A 20,135-nucleotide genomic window follows, 5' to 3' on the forward strand; every position below is an offset into this window, starting at 1 on the left:
TATGCATGCTGTTCAAGACCCAGAGTATAAATAATACTGTAATGTTGCATTGAATATTATGACTGACACAAGACATTTCTTAGGGGGAGGTGTATTTCTTTAGGATGGTGCTACTTGTTGCTTACAGTTTGGTCCTAAACACTTGGAAGGACCATTGAATTAAATGGACGAGTATTTTTAGTATTGCATCAGAATTCATCTTCTTCCCTGTCTTCCTTCTCCCCCCCTTCCCTGTTTGAAAAGGCTATCGGTTTTGAAAACTTTTTATGTTAGCAATCCAGTTACAGTGGTATGCAGGGACAAGTTAATGCAGCATACCAATCCTCAGAAGTAGTAATACAGGTGGCACTTGTTAAAATAGAAATCTTTTGCTGCATGGTATGATGCTTCATGGGAAAGCCTAGAAAAAGATGAGGACTGAATTTCAGCTGACTCTGGCCAAAACCCACACATTATACAATGTCCCATTTACATTAAATTAAGGCATGGAAGCTGTGTTGACAGCCATTCTGGGTGTTCGAGAGAGCTAGACTAGAGCTGCAGTCCTCTATATTCTTGCAAAGCTTTGTGGTAAGCAAGTATAGAGCATGATTTTATACTTGGCTTATAAATATGAACACTTTTATTTTAAATGGAAGTTTGGGATGTGGCTCTGCAAATTGTGAAATATGTGCAAGCTGCATTCTGCATTGTCCCTAAATGAAGAAGATATTCTGGAAAACTAAAATGTGAGATGATAGATCCAGGAAGGTAGCTGTGCTGGTCTGAAGCAGCAGAACAAAGTTTGAGTCCAGTGGCACCTTTAAGACCAACAAAGTTTTATTCAAGGTGTAAGCTTTTGTGTGCACACACACCTGCTCAGATGCAATGAAATGGAATTTGTCAGTCAAGAATCACAAGACTGAGAAACCGGTAGGAGAACACTTCAGCATTCCAGGACAATTAATACTAGAATGGTATTGGAATGCATTTCTTTGGAGACATAATTGCACTACAGATCATCTCACCTTAAAGAAAAAGATGCTATTAGTTACCTCCATGTTTGAGAGGAGACAGATGGAGCATAACAACAAGGTCTCAGTTAATTATTCTTAGCACTCTGCAATTAAGAAGGATACATTTACACATCTGTCTCCAATTTTGACATATTTATTTGCTTCACTGTTTCCTCTTGGAATTAAATCCAAACAATGGTGACCTTATAAATGTAGCCTGTTACTAAGAATAAGACTTGCATATAGCCAATTTGTAGGCTGTATGTATTAAATTCAGTGAGCAATTATTGGAATATGTTTGGATGTTCATATAGCAAGTCAATTTCCAGAGTAAATTCAAAAAAGAACATTACTTATCCAAGGTGGGTAAAGTTTTTAAGTGTGTATTGAGTTTTACCTCTTCTTTTGTAGAGATTTTGTATAAAATGCATTATGAAACACCAAGATACTTTCTGACATCCAAGTTAGATTGTCTTCTGCAGTCATACAGCTTCTCATGTGGCAGCCATCTTGGGTCTGGACTGAATACATGCTTTACAGCGAATGGTAGGAGTCTTGGCTCTCTGTTACAGGTGCTGCAATGAGAAGATGGTAGGTTGGTATGGCTATAAGTTTCTACATCAGACTTGATTCCTGAACAATGGAGCCTGTTGCAGTCCCCTCCGTGACTGTGGTCCTCAGAAAATTCCACATACCCCCCATTTGCCACCCCTTCCTACTTACTTGTGAGAATGTCTAACATCCCTCTCCTTCTTTTTATCCTACTCTTCAGGGATATGGAAGTCATTGTAACACAGCTCCCTATTCTGCTGAGGTTTCATGAGAAGCCCCAAGGCCTTGCTGCTTTTCCTAATCATGTCAGCATTGCTGCAGTTTCCAGAAACAGCAGTGCTGAAATGGTTAAGAAGGAGAGCATGGGTTAGTCTCACACAGGTTGAGCTTTCTAGTGGTATAGGTGCAGGAGCATCACTGCTGTGGTCTCCCGCACTGCACATGCAAAGTAAGAAGTAGGCCTGTAGTGGTGATGACTTTGTCACTACAGCATGTGCATTCCTACTCTTCCTCTATGGATTCAGAGGTATATGGTGAAGTTGGCACCAATTTGTTCATCCTGTTGCAGGCAGCCATATTGCATAGCTTCTTGCAACAGAACCTCTTCTGGATGAGTGAATTAATGGGAAAATAAAAGCCTTATGTGCCGTTCTGTGAAACAGTGAACAGGGCTAGAGCAGAGAGAGCTGGAAACAAACAGAAAGGGAAGGGGTGAGAAATGAGAGATAGTACAGAGGGTTAGAGGAAAAGAAGTGGTAGCACGTGGAAATACAGGAGGTTGTAGCACACAATAGACAGAGTTCTGTAGAGTGCATGGTGGGGAAGGGGCAAATATGAAAACTCTCCAAGAAATGTAGGAAGAATGCATTCCCAGCAATGTGACTTTTAATTAATAAAGTGAAAGTCACTTGCTATGTTCTAAATTTTTTGAAAAGTCACAAAGCATGAAGCTTGACATGATGGCTTGTATCTAACCACTGTGTTCTAAAAATGGAAAGGGACTTTCATTTTTGGAAGAAGAGACAGCAGTTTCTGCTTATTCTCTGTACTGATTGCTGTTCCTTTCTTTGCCTCTGTACTATTCCTGAGAGTCTGTTAATTCCCCCAGGAATAAAACTGGAGGGTGGGTGGGCGCTTAGTAGGTTGCCTCAGAGGTGGGGAAAGTGGGAAGGCTTGGTCCATCAGCAGATCTCATTGGAGAGAAGCTTTCATATTCATCTCTGCTGCATGTGTATTATATATTGCTAACTGTATGGAACATTAGTGTGGTAGGTATATGTTTAGTCTCATTCAAACCTGAAACAAATCCTGTATAAAGGATGCAGATAAATACAATTAAAGATTTTTCAAAAACTTAAAATAAAATATGCTTAAAAGATTAGCACTCGTGCAACATTTTGTTTATTTAACAGTTTCTGGTAACTGACACCTCTTGTTCTGAATTATTGCATCAAAATCTGGAGACAATGTCTGTGCAGGAGCAATCTTTATTGTGTTATTCAGGTGGGGTACCACAGGCCTCAATACTGGGTCCAGTGCTTTTAAACTTGTTCATTAATGATTTGGAGTTGGGACTAAGTAGTGAAGTGGCTCAGGGTGGTAAGAACCAGAGAGGATTGTAAGGCACTCCAAAGGGATCTGTCAAGGCTGGGCAAGTGGACATCAATGTGGCAAATGAAGTTCAAAGTGGCCAAGAGCAAAATAATGCACATTGAGGCCAAAAATCCTAACTATAAATGCAAGTTGATGGGGTGTGAACTGGTGGAGACGGACCAAGAGAGAGATTTTGGGGCTGTGGTAGATAACTCACTGAAAATGTTGAGAAAGCATGTGACTGCAATAAAAAAGGCCAACACTATGCTGGGGATTATTAGGAAGGGAGTTGAAAACAAATCAGCCAGTATCATAATGCCCCTGTATAAATCGATGGTGCAACATCATTTGGAGTACTGTGTACGATTCTGGTCACCACACCTCAGAAAAGATATTATAGTATTGGAAAAAGTGCAGAAAAAGGCAACTAGAATGATTAAAGGGTTGGAACACTTTACCTATAAAGAAAGGTTCAAACGCTTGGGACTCTTTAGCTTGGAGAAACATCGACTGAGGGGTGACATGATCTAGGTTTACAAGATTATGCATGGGATAGAGAAGGCAGCGAAACAAATACTTTTCTCCCTTTTTCACAATACAAGAACTTGTGGACACTCAATGAAATTGCTGAACAATCAGGTTCGAACAGATAAACGGAAGTAATTATTTACTCAAAGGGTGATTAACACATGGAATTCACTGCCAGAGGAGGAGTGGCTACAAGCATAGACAGCTTCAAAAGCGGATTGGATAAACACATGGAGCAGAGGTCCTTGGCTGTTAGCAACTGTGTATTGATGGAACTCACTGTCTGGGGCAGTGATGCTCTGTATTCTTAGTGATGGGGGGGCAACAGTGGGATGGTTTTTAGTGTCCTGGCCCCACTAGTGGACCTCCTGATCGCACCTGATTTTTGGGCCACAGTGTGACATAGTGTTGGACTGGATGGGCCATTGGCCTGATCCAACATGGCTTCTGTTATGTTCTTGTGTTCTTAGGTGGTGTTTAGGTATGTTTTTGTAAGTTGCAAAGCTACTTTTGATCTATTGACATCCATGACAGAAATCTCTTGGTCAATGCTTTGAGCCTAAGATCCAGGGGAAAACATGAAATGGCTAGGCATTGCGAGTTTTTGTACATACGTAGCTTCATATGGTGGTCAGCCAAGAGAGAACACAGAGGTTTTGCTCTGTAGCTTCTGCATGATTAAGCAAGCCTGGCTGTGATAGACAAGGAAGCAAGAGCTAGAGAAGGAAGCAGATGACAGTGAGTTGCTTGTAGGCCTGATAGGAGCCCTCTTGGGATCTGATTTGGCCACTGGGCTGCATGTTTGACATCCCTGTTCTATAGTAAACTGATCAGATGGATTTCCTTTGATGGGACGTTCAGAGGGAAGGCATTACCACAAAAGGGAAGGCATTCTTGTTGCTGACCTCCACATCTCAGGACTTCTGTCTTCCATATTTGTTGCCTTGATCTTTGAGAAGATGCCCCTCCTTATGTAAAGTATTTGCATGCCAGCGCAGCTTCTCTCTGAACTGTAGAGTACTGGCAGTCCCAGCTGCCCTGAGCCACTTGCTGGGAAGGGCGGGATATAAATAAAATAAATAAATAAATAAATAAATAAATAAATACTGTTCATATAGGGGCTTGCTTATTAATTGAAGATTTTGAAACATAACACAGAGCTGTGTGGAATGTGGCATGGGTTCATGCCATTTAAATCAAGCAGCATTCTTATCAGGATAGCATTTCATACAAACTTTACAAAATAGCTGGAGTGAATTTTAATTTCTTTGTTATATTAGAATTTTCTTTGGGCTGTATCCTATATATATAACCCCCCTGTGTGCTGGCACTTTTCAGCTTGCCCTTTGGCTGTGGTGCCTACCACATCAGCCATTGGCCTGTGAACTGCCACTCAAGAGAACTTGTGTGTTCCATTGGCTGGGTCTGCTCCTCCCCCCTGCTAGCCCCTGGATGGTTAAGGATTGAGCCAATGAGGAAACTGCTAGGCAGTAGAAGAAGAAGAAGACTGCAGATTTATACCCCGCCCTTCTCTCTGAATCAGAGACTCAGAGCGGCTTACAATCTCCTATATCTTCTTCCCCCACAATAAACACCCTGTGAGGTGGGTGGCGCTGAGAGAGCTCTCCCAGAAGCTGCCCTTTAAAGGACAACTCTTGTGAGAGCTATGGCTAACCCAAGCCGTTCCAGCAAGTGAAGGAATAGGGAATCAAACCTGGTTCTCCTAGATTAGAGTCCACGTACTGGCTCTCTAGCTGTTGCTAGGCAACCAATCTTGATTCTGTTTGTAAAAAGCAACCAGACTTGGTTCTGTCAGTAAAAGGCAGGGTGGGGAGGCCCTTTCCAGGCCTCTTTTGGCTTTTGAGGGAGAACTCATTGGACCCAGTCCTGACTAGGGATACCAGTTCCAGGTTGGTGGAAAGTTCCTGGAAATTTTATGGTGGAGTTATACAGAAGCCAGAGTTTGGAGAGGGGAGAGGCCTCAGCTGAATATAATGCCACAGAGTTCAACCTCCAAAGCAGTTATTTTCTCCAGGGGGAGAGAGATCTGTTGTCTAGAGTTCAGTTGTGATACCAGAAGATCTTCAGGCTCCACCTGGAGATTGGCTATCCTAGGCCTGGCTACTTGTGACTGCTTCCAGGAAAAAGATAAGATTGCCAACTTCAGTTTGAGGGGGGGGAGCCTGGAGAGGGTGGGGTTTGAGGGTGGTAGGACCTCAGACAGGTACAATGCCATAGACTTCATCTTCCAAACCAGCCATTTCCTCCTGGGGAACCATTGCTGCCAGTCTCCAGGTGAGGGTTGGTGATCACTCAGAACTACAACTGCTCTCCAGATGGCAGATATCAGTTCCCCTGGAGAAAATGGCTGATTTGCAGGGTGGACTCTGTGTCATTATACCCTGCTGTGGTCTCTTCCCCCCTGCTTTGGTCCACACTGTGATTTCAGACCAGTCACAGACTTTCAGCCTAACCTACTTTACAGGGTTGTTGTGCAGATAAAAAGGGGAAGAGGAGAATGATGTAACTTGCTTTGGTCCCCACTATGGAGAAAGACTGTCTTTTCCTAGGTAGAGGCTGCAGGGAGGGGGGAGGAGATAGAAAGGTGAAGTAAGATCACTGCAGAAAACAGCTGCCTTGGGTAGGTGGGAAGTCACTAAGGTTGGGGGAAGTGAATGCCTTCACTTGGGTGAGTGGGTGGGAAGACAGCAAGGGAGGGCACTCGCCCAGAACTCCTTTCTGGATCCTGTTGTATTTTCCCTCACAACAGGCCTTATTCCTAGTCTGTTACAATGATACTATTGCTGCAATATTTTGTTTTAAATTAAAGCATATATGCAAAACTCTAAACTAAATTTGGTGTTCTTGCTTAAAGGTCTTACTAAAGCTGATTCCTTTCTTTGTTTAGCTTAGACCAGTCAATGTAGATCTACAAACTGATTCTGCCTTGCAAGTCGACATTTCGGATGCTCTTAGCGAAAGAGACAAAGTTAAATTTACCGTTCATACAAAGGTAAAATACCCACCTTGGTGCGTAGCTTTTACATCTGCTGTCTTTTCAATTTTTTGCTTATGTTATATGTCAAGAGAAGTCTTACAGCCTGCCATGCAAAGTTGCAGTTGCAAACATGCTACTTGGAATTTTCATTGGACTTCAATATTGGGGAGGGACGGTGGCTCAGTGGTAGAGCATCTGCTTGGGAAGCAGAAGGTCCCAGGTTCAATCCCTGGCATCTCCAAAAAAGGGTCCAGGCAAATAGGTGTGAAAAACCACAGCTTGAGACCCTGGAGAGCCGCTGCCAGTCTGAGAAGACAATACTGACTTTGATGGACCAAGGGTCTGATTCAGTAGAAGGCAGCTTCATATGTTCAATATGTGAAAACATTTTTAGTGGTGGTGTCTCTATCTCCAGTTATCTGTCAAAAAAATTCAAGGTGTGTAAGCAAAATACATGGAAAAGTTTGATGTTGGATCCCATTATTTATTTTTCTGTAGTCTTTCATTTAGTCCAACACCATGCTAATCTGATTTTTGAAAATTCTCCTTTGGGTGTAACTATTTTCAGAATGCTATTAAATTGTATCTGATGTCTAAATATCAGACTTCTTTTTAATTCTTTCTTTGTTTTGGAAAATACTGCTGCTTTTCTTAGTAACTGATACTTTTAAGTGTTGTATATATTTTTATAAATGTAGCAGGGCTGTGATAAACCTTAGCTTAATTTATGCTTTCTTTCCCACCTGTTTTGCAGAGTTCTTTACCTAATTTCAAGCAAAATGAATTTTCAGTTGTCCGACAACATGAAGAATTTATCTGGCTTCATGATTCCTTTGTTGAGAATGAAGATTATGCAGGCTATATTGTAAGTAGGGTTTTTTGTGAAGAATACATAATCTGTTAATACTTCCTCTTGAAAGCTGGTACTTATCTACCTTCAGAATGATTAATGGAACATTATGATGATTACTTTAAGAAACCACATGCTTGAGAGTATTGTACTGCATTCCTTAACCTTCCAGTTATTGCATCATCTCATCAGAAACTTGCATGATTTAATATTTCATTTCTTTTTTAAATTTGGTAACTGTAGCATCAAGCATACTGGTGAATGTGGTGGTCTTGCTTTCAACAGATATTTAAATTGCTTCAGTTAAAGAAAAGGGGTTGTGGCTCAGTGGCAGAGCATCTGCTTCACATGTAGGTTTCAGATTCAGTTGCTGATATCTGTAGTTAAAAGGACCTTGCAGTTGGTGCTGTGAAAGATCTCAGCATGAGACACTAAAGAGCTGCTGCCAGTCCAGACCGCAGTAACCTTGGTAGACTAATGGGTTGATTGAGTATTGTAAAGTAGCTTCATCTATTCAAGTGGATTTATAGGCCCAAGCTTCTACAAGAGGCTTAAACATTTTTTCTTCACTTGGAGACTCATGATTATACATAGTTTTGTAAGGAAGATGTGTGTCCATGTTGGGGACTGCTTTTTTTACAGGTGGTATTACTAACCATTTTAAAAAGTAGGCGCTTAAAACATCATGTCTGTAAGGAAATAGCAAATTATCTAGTGTGTGTGTGTGTGTGTGTATAAAAACTTTGTGGGAGTAATTGTTTTGAGTTGTTATGATTAAAAGGCTGGCTGATAGAGAAGTTACAACCAAGATAAATAAAATGGGAGTACTGACTTCCATTTTTAGTTCCAAATTTGCATTTCTTTAACTAAAAAAAGGCTCAGAGATGTGCTTGGGGCATCAGTTGGGATTCCGTTGGAAATGTTTGTGCCACATCAGCAACATTTAAGTGATAAAGGTTGCTTGACAACCTTTAAAACTTCTAAATAACTTTGTGTGGTATATTACCAGCAGAGCAGGATGCTTTGGTAAACCTTACCTCTCAGGAAGAGATACTGTTGGTACCATTGTCTCCTCTCAGTTTCTCATTATAGCTGTCCTGAATATCAAGACAGTAGCACCAGAGCCGGATTAACAATTAGGCCAAGTAGGCACTAGCCTATGGGCCCCCAAGCCTTTAGGGGCCCCAGGCCAGCTTCCCCCCCCCCCCCCCCCGGTTTTCCTCCTGCTTGCAGCCCTCCCAGCCTGCACGTGCAGCCAGGAACTGAGCCTCTCTGTCTGACTTTTCTGGTATGGCTGCTGCTGGTATCATTGCCAAGTTTCCTTCTCTCTGCCTCTTCCCCACAGCTTTGTCTAAGGGGCTTTTGAGAAGGGGGCTGCAGGTGGCGGGGTGGGCACTCAGACTCTGAAATAATTTGTGAGGGCCCTCTCGAGAGTTTGACTGCCTGGTGCCTCTACAGGGTTTAATATGGCACTGTAGCACAGTTATTGGCTGCTGTCCATGGGCAGGAGGCCTGGCTGGCTCATAATACCAATATAAGGGATGGTGTTGTCTCTCTGAGCTGAGCAAGACAACACTTTCTATGCACTAGCAGAAGACAAGTTAAGCATTGGTTTAACTTTTGTGGGGTTAATAAACATTTTGAAATTCTTCCCTCATATTAACTGCGGGGGGGGGGGGGGAGGCACATTTTTACCTAGGCAAAGTTACATGTTTGAACCTGGCAATTAATTCTTGTCTTTAGATTGAACTTTTTGGGTGAGATATCGGAATATGAATTTCTTGAGATTATGTGTGATTTAGGTTCTTTAAAACCAACGGTAATGAGCTGTACTTATTCGAAACTGTAGAAAATTACTCTATACATTAAAAATACTCTAACTTGTAGAATGTGCTGCATAGTATTTCTAAGAATATATTATGCTTGCTATCTTTTACAAATTGAAGGAAATTCCAGCTCTACAAATAACAAAATACAAGGAGAGGACTCATAAGGACTTGTGGGTGGCATCTCATTTCTCCCTGTGTCCCCCACCACACTATTTCATTGTTCTTTCTTGGCAGCCCCTGAGGACTTTTTTTCTTTTTCTTGCTGCCTTCTTTTCTTTCCATCCATCAGTGAACCTGTCTCCTGTTGGCTTTTCTATCTTCGGCTTTCCTCTAACCCTCCCCCTAGCAGCCTCTCTCACTTTGGTGGTGGCTGCCACCTGTTTCTCCTTCCTCAGGCTTTGCATCACAGAAACCAAGGTTTAGAATGCTTATTGATACAACAATATCACTAAGTTCAGCCACTGTACCAGAAGACTGGAGAGTAGCAAATGTTATACTAATTTTTAAAAGGGATCCAGAGGGGAACCTGGAAATTACAGGCCAGTCAGCCTAACATGTGTCTCAGGCAAATTAGTAGAAACTGTAATCAGAGACAATTGTTAGGCATATAGAGAGACAAAACCTGCTGAGGGAAAATCAGCATGGCATCTGCAAAGGGGAATCCTATTCACCAACCTTTTGGAGTTCTTTGAGAAAGTGAACAAGCATGTAGATAATGGTGACCTGATAGACACTATATACCAGGACTTTCAACAGGCTTTTGGTACCTTCACCAAAGACTCCTTAGCAAACTTATCAGTCCTGGGATAAGAGGATGGGTTGTCGTATGGATTAAAGCTGGTTAAATAACAGGAAGCAAAGAGTAGGAATCAATGGACAGTTCTCACAATAGAGGGGAGTAAGCAGTGAGGTCCCACAAGGATCACTATTGAGGCCAGTACTATTTAATTTATTCATCAATGATCTGGAATTAGGGGTGAGTTGTGTAGTGCACAGGTTTGCAGATGACACAAAATTATTCAGGATGGTGAAAATGAACTGTGAAGAGTTCCAAGGGGATCTTCACAAATTGGGTGGGGGGAAAACAATGTGGTAAATAAAGTTCAGTGTTGATTAGAGTAAGGTGAGGCACACTGGGACAAAAATATCCCAATTCAGGTATAGGCTAATGGGATCTGAATTTGCTGACACTGAGAGGGAAAAAGATCTTGGGGTTGTAGTGAATAGCTCAATGAAAGTGTCAATCCAGTGTGCTGCAGCAGTGAAAAAGGCAAACTCTGTGTTATGGATTTAGGAAAGAGACTGAGGATAAAACAGCCAATATTGTAATGCCCCTGTATAGATTTATGGCGCAGCCTCATTTGAAATACTGTATACCATTTTAGTTACCATATCTCACAAATTGCAGAGCTGGAAAAAGTACAGAGGAGGGCAACCAAGATAATTAGGGTTTGGAGCACCTTCCCTATGAGGAAAGGCTAAAGAGTGTGGGACTTCTCAATTTAGAGAAGAGATGACTAAGCAGAGGATATGAAAATTTTTATAAAACTATGCATAGGGTGGGGAGAGTTGACAAAGAGAAATTTTTCTCCTTCCTAGATACTAGAATTTGAGGACATCCAATTATGTTAATAGGCAGTAGGTTCAGGATGGAAAAAAGGAAATACTGCTTTACACAGAGAGCCATTACAATGTGGAATTTACTGCCAGAGGATGTAGTGATGTCCACAGGCATAGTTTTTAAAAGGGGATTAGATATATTCACGCAGATGTCTACTAGCCATGGTGATTGAGGGGAACCTCCACATTTAGAGGGACTGATCGTCTTAATCCCAGAGTCAGGAGACAACATCAGGGAGAGACCTTGGCTTCTGTACCCTGTTGTTGGCCATCCAAAGGAACTAGATGGCCATTTTGTGAGGCAGTATGATGTACTAGATGGATTATTGGTCTGATCCAGCAGAGTTCTTATGTTATGTTATTCTGTTGTGGTAGCTGAACAATCTCAAAAATGGTGACTGAGAACTCAGTAGACATTCTTACCTTATGCTACTGGTGACATTTGTATTATTTGGGGGAGTTTTAATCTCCAAATGAGATTTCAGGATTTTTCTGGAATCCTGGGACTTCTCTTAGGTTTGTAGCAAAATCCCCCCTATTTGTCCCTAGCTCTGTTTTTCAGATCTATCGATCCACACTCTACAGCTCAATTTGGAATTAGAGACAGTATGCCTACATTGGACAGAGTTGAAAAAGGTGCATTTAAAATGACAAATACCATAAAGTTTATGTATAACATGTTGTTTGTTCAGGCTAAGTATATTTTGTGTTTTAGGCTTAATCATTAAACAGTAGCTGCATTCAGATGTCACAACTGACCTTAGTCTGTGATGAGCCCAAATGCAGCTTCTTAACAAGCCCCCTTTCTTTCCCTTCACAAGTGGAATGTAATTGAAGGCTTCCTGGTTTCAGAAGTTGTGATGTCTGAGTGCAGGTGCTTGACAAACAAGAGTGTGCTTCCTCACCATAAACTGAGCATGTGAATCACAGATAAATCCTGGGTTGTGGGGAGGAAATAAACTATACCGTGATCAGGCACTTGCATTCAGAACTAACAGCAAAAAGGAGTTTTAATGCCTCCAATACTAGGAAACATCCAATCATGTTCATTGTAAGAAAGAAGAGAGTGTTCATGGGTAGTTTAAGACATATGAATGTAGCCACTAACAAACATAGTTCTGGATTCTACCCTTTAGGCACCTTATAATTAGAAATAAGTTAAATACTCTGCCAGAAACTAATATTCAAAGTGGAGTATGTGAGCAGGATCCCCAGCTGAATCTTTCATGAGATAATGTATCTCCTAAATTGATAAAAGTGCAGAGCTTTGGGCAAAATATTCTTATGCTGCTGCTTCATATGCTGTTTGTTTAAAGAAGTCAAAAATTCAAAAGTACTTCCTGGTTTTCTCATTTGACAGATCCCACCAGCACCACCTAGGCCTGATTTTGATGCCTCAAGAGAGAAATTGCAAAAGCTTGGTGAAGGGGAAGGATCAATGACCAAAGAAGAATTCACGAAGATGAAGCAAGAGTTGGAAGCGTATGTGCATATTTTTGTATGGATTTCCCTTGTTGTTTGTTTTCTGTGCATTCTACATCACTCATTTATTAGTCAGTTTGGAGCATTCACTCACTTATTGTATAATTAATGTTAACTCACAGATAAGAAAAGTATACATTAATGAACACAATGGTGGGTGGGCACTGGAAGCTGGAGGGTTTTGAACCTGTTTATTCCATTTTTATCCCCTCCTCTCCAGGAAAGAAAACACTGTATTACCCTAACAATGTGTGAAATCGGTTAGACTTGAGACATTCTAAATTTCTTGAGGACGTTGTGAGCACTTTAGGAGATTTTGTGTTAATCACCATATCTCAGCCTAAATTATCTCATAAGGTTGTTATGAGGATAAAGGTGAGACGAGGAACCTCTGTTTTTTGTCTGAATGCCTTGGAAACAAGGATGAATAAAAAGTGAATGGTTTTGGATTTCAGTGAGACACATCCAGTGTAGAACAAGTTTATTGGATTGACTTACCTCATAGTTAACCTCTTGTTTTTCTGGTCTATTTAGAGAAACTTGGCACATCAATATGCCAATGACTATATTGTGTGGGAGATCTGTTCTTGGCAACTTCAGTCCCTCCCTTGTCTTCTTGACCGCTCTGTGCTTTCCTGAGGGAAACATTCAGTCAGAAGGCACTCTGGTTGTTTCCTCTGCCTTGATGGTGTTGCTCAAACTGATGTGTGCTCTATAGTGAATAAGAATGGCAGTACTAATATCAATAATGTTGGCAGGAGATCTGTGTTACATTGTCTTTGTTATGGAGCCTTTTCAGACCATTTGGAAGTAATGTGAGGGCATAGAATACTCAGTTGCTCAGGGAACTTGAAAATCACAGTCCAGTTTCTATGAAGGAAAGGAAAGCTGCAATTTTGGCTGACTTTATCATCACAAAGGGATAGTGTGAGGACAGGGAAGAAATCCTGGATAGTGTAGAAGCTAAGGGACCAAGGGGGTCCCCAACCCCTGGGCCATGAACCAGTACCAGTCCGTGGCCTGTTAGCAACCAGGCTGTGAGTTGTATAATTATTTCATTATATATTACAATGTAATATATAATGTAATAGAAATAAAGTGCACAATTGTATCATCCTGAAACCATCTCTCCAACCCGTCCCCGGTCTGTGGAAAAATTGTCTTCCACTAAACCGGTCCCTGGTGCCAAAAAGGTTGGGAACCACTGAACCAAAGCATGAAGACTGAAAAATAGTGTAGGGTAAGTAACAGATAAAGAGAAGCCTGAAGGAAAAAGGGTAGGTAGAGAGTGAACTCAGAGAATGGGGTAAAGGCAGGAAACAGGCAAAGAAGTGCCTGTTTGCAGGAGAGGACTCTGAAGAACCTGCTCAGTGCTTAAAATCAGAAGAGGCAGTGTATTGGATGGGGAGGTTCAAAAGAATGGCTAAGAGACAGTGGCACAACAAAATGGAGCAAACAAGCTGCAGTATGGAAAAGCTGGAGCTTTTGTGCAAATAGTGGAAGGTAAAGCTGAGACATGCCTATGTTGAGTCTGCTTGTGGAGAAAGATGGGATAAAACTGTTTTAATAAATAAACATAGTTAAACATAGGATGGGGCAAAAATGGTAGGTGGGGCTTAAAGACAGGAAGGGATGTACACTACAGAAAGGCAAACAGTAGAGACTGTGGGGACTGGGAACTGTGGACCAAAGACATAGGATGGCTAGGTCTAGAGCCTAGACCATATGGTTACAATACTGTAGTTAAAGTAGAGTCCTGGGAATTCCAAGGGGATTTTGCCTGGATGCTGACTTGAACTAATCAACCAATCCTTTGTCTGCAGGCTGCTAATTTAAATGCATTGCTCTTCTGCTAGAAATGTGTAATTGTGCTATTTATTTCCTCCATAGAGAGTATTTGGCAATATTCAAGAAGACAGTAGCCATGCATGAAGTTTTCCTGTGTCGTGTAGCAGCACATCCTATTCTGAGAAAGGACTTAAATTTCCATGTCTTCTTGGAATATAATCAGGATGTGAGTACTAAAATATATATCAGCAGCCCTCCAAAGCGGCAAAATGTATTTGTAAAACTGACAAATGTATGCAAGTGGTATTGAATTGAATGGATCATTGATTCTTGACAACCGTAGTTGTCCTGTGGGAACATAAACAGATTCTCCAAAGCAAGAGTTGCTATCTCATATTCTGGTGTTAGTATTATGATACTTATTATACAAGGTAATTTGTGCTTTTCTGCTTTTGATACACATTTTCTAAGGAGTTACTGTAATGCAAGAACAACTTCTATACTTTGCACTATCTAGACCAGTAATACTCAGTGGCTTAGGAGTCATGTGTAGCTATTCTGAGCACTGTTCCTCATGACACCCTCCCTGTATCCAGGAAAGTGGACAGTATCTTTAGAAATTGGAATAATTTCATTTTTACTGTGTAATTAGGAGAGGGGGCAGAAAAGTCATTGTAAGGATCAAAATACCAATAGCTGTGAGATTTTGAATGTGATTTGAATGACTAATGATTCTTAGAACAATAAATGAATGAACAGGCAGAAATGAGACTAGTATTGGAGTGAGTTTCTAGCTAGGCTTTCTGCCCTCTGTTCTGAGAAAGTGAAATTGAATGTTCCTGACTCTAAAATAAGAAAATCTAATATAGAGCTTTTTCTGCATTTCAGTTGAGTGTTCGTGGAAAAAACAAGAAAGAGAAACTAGAAGACTTCTTTAAAAACATGGTTAAGTCTGCTGATGGTGTCATTGTTTCAGGAGTAAAGGTGATTTCTAAAGCTGGTTTTAACTACTGTTTGAAGCTGTATCACATTGATGGTTTTTGACAGGAATGTGATGTTGACAGGAGGATAAAGTATCAACAAACCAGATTGGGTAGTTTGTAGAACTTAAATAACAACAACAAAAATCCAGGCTTGAATACCTTAAAAGAATGACACCATAGATAAGTGGCTTGAGCAGACCCCTTGACTTACTGGGAAGGCTTCCAGTGGGTTATTGCTTTGAAGGGCCACTGCTAGCCAGGAGCAAACTATGCCTTGTCTAGTATTGCTGAAGCAGCTATTAGATTTGGTTTGTTCATGGGCCATTTTAATATTCTAATCTGTTCCTGATGGTGGTATCAGTTGAACTGCCTAATATAGCTGGCGACATTCAGATGTACAAGTTGGCATGGGGAATACCACTGTATAATTGTACCTTCTGACAGTGGTGGATTTTTGAAACTCTCTTGAGGAAGTGCAGACGGACACCGCTGTGTTTTAGCTGTATGGCTTAGTTCATCCATAACATGGAACCATGGCTTATTTTAACTATGGTTAGCTTGTGAAACCAGGATCCAGTATGTCTGCATTCAGACACTGCAGGAACACATTAAAGCTGTGGTAAAACCAATTTTAGATCCTGGTTTGATGGACCCTAATTAACCACAGTCAATGGAATGGCCTGCATGCAAACACATTAGCAATGATGATATTTCACAAAACCATGGTTTAAACTAAGCCTCTGTCTTCTTACCCCTACATTTCTTTGAATGGGACAAAGTGTTTGTCTCTGCTTTCCATCCTCTAGTGACCATGAGGTCTAGGCATTTAAACTTTAAAAACATACCAAATGAATAATTCTAGTAGACTTCATTTCCTTAACTTTACATATGCTTCTAAAATTCCATATGCTTATTACAAATCAAAGTATCCCAAAATTGATATAGAGCTGTATGCTCTTTATTAGAATCAATTTTAAGGGCTTTACATACTGCAAAATTTACATTACTACATCCTCTGTGGCCATTACTACATCCTCTGGTAGCGAATGTCACATTTTAATCACTTGTTCTGTAACTCTTTCCTTTTGTCTGTCCCGACTCCACTGCTCATCAACTTGATTGAATGCCCTTAAGTTCTGGTATTTGGGTGAGAGGAAAAGTGTTGACTCTTTCCACCACGTGCATAATTTTATAAAACTCTACCTTGTGCCCCCAAGTCATCTTTTCTCTAAACAGAAAAATCCCAAACTCTTCAACTTTTCTTGATAGGAAAGGTGCTCCACTCCTCTTTATATATGAGAATATTTATATTATTTCTCTTTTTCCAGAGCACTGTAGGACCTCAGGCATGTAACAATCTGATAAACATTAACATAGATATATAGAAATTAAAAACTTGATAGTGCTAAGTGAGTGGCAGTTTCTTATGCTTGATGTGTATCTTCTGCATTCTAAATATAAAGTCTCAATAAATGTGAATACTTTTTTCTATATACAAAATTGTAGATTGAGACACTTATTTCATAGAACAGCTTCTTCAGTCCATTGACATGGAAGCTGGTGTTAAAAAATTGGCCACTAGCCTTGTTATTTATTTCTTAGGTTTTCTATTCCACCCTCTCCGCAAGTGGACTCAGGGTGGCTGACAATCAGTTAGTCACAGTGGTATCACTGAAGAACTGTTTCAGAGGGTAACTGTGTTGATCTGCAGTAGAGCAACTAGTTACAAGTTCAGTAGCACTTTAGAGATCAGCAAGATTTTTGGGGTATGACCTTTTGCTCTTTTGAGGGTCAAAGCTCTGACGAAGGGAACCTTGACTCTAAAAGGTCATATCCTCAAAATCCTGTTGGTATCTAAGGTGCTACTGGACTTGTATCTAGCTGTTCTACTGTACAACGTTTTGCCTTTCTTGGCCTGGAGAGCAATGCACATCTCTGCAGAAAGACCACAATGTTCCCTTTTCTGTCCTGTGCCTGTTCCACGTGATCATTTTAAGAAGTGTTTGTTTTGCTGGATAAGCAGCTCAGGTGGTAGCTAACTGCATCCCTGAATAAAGATTGTTTTGTCATATAGGATGTAGATGACTTCTTTGAACATGAAAGAACATTCCTTGTTGAGTACCATAACCGTGTGAAAGATTCCTCTATCAAATCTGATAAAATGACAAGATCTCACAAAAGTAAGTTGGCTGAGTGGGAATGCAAAATATGGTGTGTATTAAAAAAAGAAAAGAAAAAAAGACCCAAATTCTATCCTCAACGTACGTGATGGGAAATTGCCCAGCCATTTTTGTATAAATTTGCTTTATGTATAGATTTACTAGATTGTTCTGACATACGGCAAGTTTAGAATATTTTTGCCAAAGTTAGGGGGACTGTGGGATAACCCCTCCCCCCCACAATGCTAAGGGGGTTTTTTTTGGGGGGGGAGGTACATAAAGGTGGCTTTGATCCACCAGAATGTTTCTGAACATGGAAAGATACCATGTGCAGAGGACAACTTTCTCATCTCCCATTTTCAGATGGACCCCCCCCCCGCCCCCCTCCAGTTTGGGGTTGCTGCAGGAAAGTAGAGGCAAGAAAGTTGTGTTCTGTGTTCACAGAAGCATTGTAGTGGATCTAAGAATAAGACTGTGAGGTTCCATTCTTTCCTCCTTTCTCTTCTCTCACCCTCTGTCTTTGTGTGTGCATGTGAGAGAGAAACTGGGAGGGAGAAAGAATGAGTAGGTTCTGGCCTTAAGCAGGCACCATCTTTCCTTTTTAAACCTTGAGAGCTGTAGAAACATGGACTTTAAAAAGGCAGGGTGGATTACAAGGAAACTATGTAGTGGGTTTTCAACTACATTCCATTAATGTATAAATGATCACTGTAGCCCTGTTCACATGATACAGTGAATACACACATACAGCCTGCCTGCATACGTATACAGCTGTTTGTATGAAAGAGACAATGCATGTTCACTTCCCAAAAAAACCCAGGGCCAGCAGCTGGATAAATGTGCAGTTTAAATTAGATGTTCAGCTGTGGTGGTAGTGGAAAGTGCCATTAAGTCACAGCTGACTTGCGGTGACCCCATAGGATTTTCAAGGAAAGACGTTCAGAGGTGGTTTGCCATTGCTTTCCTTTGTGTCACAACTCTGGACTTGGTGATCACCCATCCAAATACTAACCAGGGCCAACCCTGCTTAGTTTCTTAGATCAAGCTAGCCTGAGCTATCCGGGTCAGGAGGGCTGTTCAGCTGCATATGCTTTGAATCCGAGAATTACTCAACACATGTACACTTGATTTTTCATTGCACTTCGTACATCAATTGTACAAGCATTCACTTTAACTTGTGAATAGGGCTTATATTAGATAATAAACTGGCTAGCTCCTGTGTAAGTGGCAAATGTGACAAAATCAAGGCCACCCACAGTCAAGGTAGATGTCTCTGCCTAATTGGACTTAAATTAACTAAAAGGAGGGGAAAGTGAAACGAATACTGAATATTCCCAAGGGGCTGGAATGTTAAGATCATTGGAGCATCAGTTAGAAAACAAATGAGGGGAGAAGAAATTTGCCTCTGAACCACTTAAATAATCCTAAAGAAGAAGGCTTTGGCATAGGATGGATTTCCAAATTGTGTTGCTCCAAGCTTGCAGTTACTGCAGTGGAATATCTAAACAAAATAAATCCATGTTTTGTGACCTCTAGATATTATGCAGTAATCTGGAAGATAGTGCCTCCGTATATTATTTGAATTTTGCTTGTTTGGAATAATCTTGTAGCTTGAGACAAACTGACTCTCAGGTGTGTCATTTTCTAGATGTTGCAGATGACTGCAATAGAATTGGCTCATCACTATACACATTGGGAACACAGGATTCCACAGATATATGCAAGTAAGATTTTTAAAAAGTGAGGCTTTCTAAATATTGTAATATCTCTGGGGGGATATTGTAATAAAATATTGTAATTGGAGAGCCGGTTTGGTGTAGTGGTTAAGTGTCCGGACTCTTATCTGGGAGAACCAGGTTTGATTCCCCACTTCTCCACTTGCACCTGCTGGCATGGCCTTGGGTCAGCCATAGCTCTGGCAGAGGTTGTCCTTGAAAGGGCAGCTGCTGTGAGAGCCCTCTCAGCCCCACCCACCTCACAGGGTGTTTGTTCTGGGGGAGGAAGGTAAAGGAGATTGTGAGCCACTCTGAGACTCTTTGGAGTGGAGGGTGGGATATAAATCCAATATCTTCTTCTTCTATCTTTAAAGGGACACACAGACAAATGTAATGGGTATTGCTGAACACATAGCCGCCCTGAGCCATTCGTGGGAAGGGCGGGATATAAATCCCAAATAAATAAATAAATACAATATCATCAAAGTTTGAGTTTTCTGGGTTGCTAGTACCGCAGTGTTCCCAAAATGGAAGCAATGGGGGCAAATCAGTCTTCTGTACTGAACTACCCATACTGTGCATACAGGATTGGATTCTGTCAAACAAAATCTGCTGGGGGTGGGTTGCTGACTCTCCCTTCTTGCAAAGGTCCTCAAATGTCCCCTGGTAGCTTCTGGGGTCCCCCTCATTACTATTTTGGGTGCTGTGGGGGTGGGGTCAAGAACTCACGCTTCTGAACATGGAAATTTTAGACACAAGCTACTAGTCTTGAACAGAAAAGTCTGTTCCATGTTTTTCATATTGGATCTCTTGAAGGTAGAAAGAAATCTGCTAACATAGAAATGACCTAAGCCACTTTTCTGTATCTCCTTTTTTTTAGATTTTTTCTGAAAGTGTCAGAATTGTTTGATAAAACAAGGGTATGTATTATAAAAGACTTCTTGCCTATATCTAACCTGCACAGTGATGGTTACCAAATGATCATTTTTCCTACTAAAATCTCCATGTCTCTATTTTGAAACTGTTAATTAGGGACTCTTCAT

At 40.9% G+C, this 20,135-nt stretch overlaps 1 protein-coding gene across 1 annotated transcript in view; it reads left to right on the top strand.

Moving 5' to 3' along the window:
• SNX6 (sorting nexin 6) overlaps positions 1 to 20,135 on the top strand; it is a 43,017-nt gene that overhangs the window by 14,635 nt on the left and 8,247 nt on the right. Inside the window, exons 3-10 of the mRNA XM_060261452.1 lie at positions 6,577 to 6,681; positions 7,421 to 7,531; positions 12,326 to 12,447; positions 14,338 to 14,461; positions 15,124 to 15,219; positions 17,293 to 17,398; positions 19,026 to 19,101; positions 19,973 to 20,012. Coding sequence (XP_060117435.1) covers positions 6,577 to 6,681; positions 7,421 to 7,531; positions 12,326 to 12,447; positions 14,338 to 14,461; positions 15,124 to 15,219; positions 17,293 to 17,398; positions 19,026 to 19,101; positions 19,973 to 20,012 — 780 coding nt within the window. The remainder of the gene's footprint in view (positions 1 to 6,576; positions 6,682 to 7,420; positions 7,532 to 12,325; positions 12,448 to 14,337; positions 14,462 to 15,123; positions 15,220 to 17,292; positions 17,399 to 19,025; positions 19,102 to 19,972; positions 20,013 to 20,135) is intronic.

This window comes from Heteronotia binoei, chromosome 21 (genome assembly GCF_032191835.1).
Source record: "Heteronotia binoei isolate CCM8104 ecotype False Entrance Well chromosome 21, APGP_CSIRO_Hbin_v1, whole genome shotgun sequence".
Lineage (NCBI taxonomy): Eukaryota > Metazoa > Chordata > Lepidosauria > Squamata > Gekkonidae > Heteronotia > Heteronotia binoei.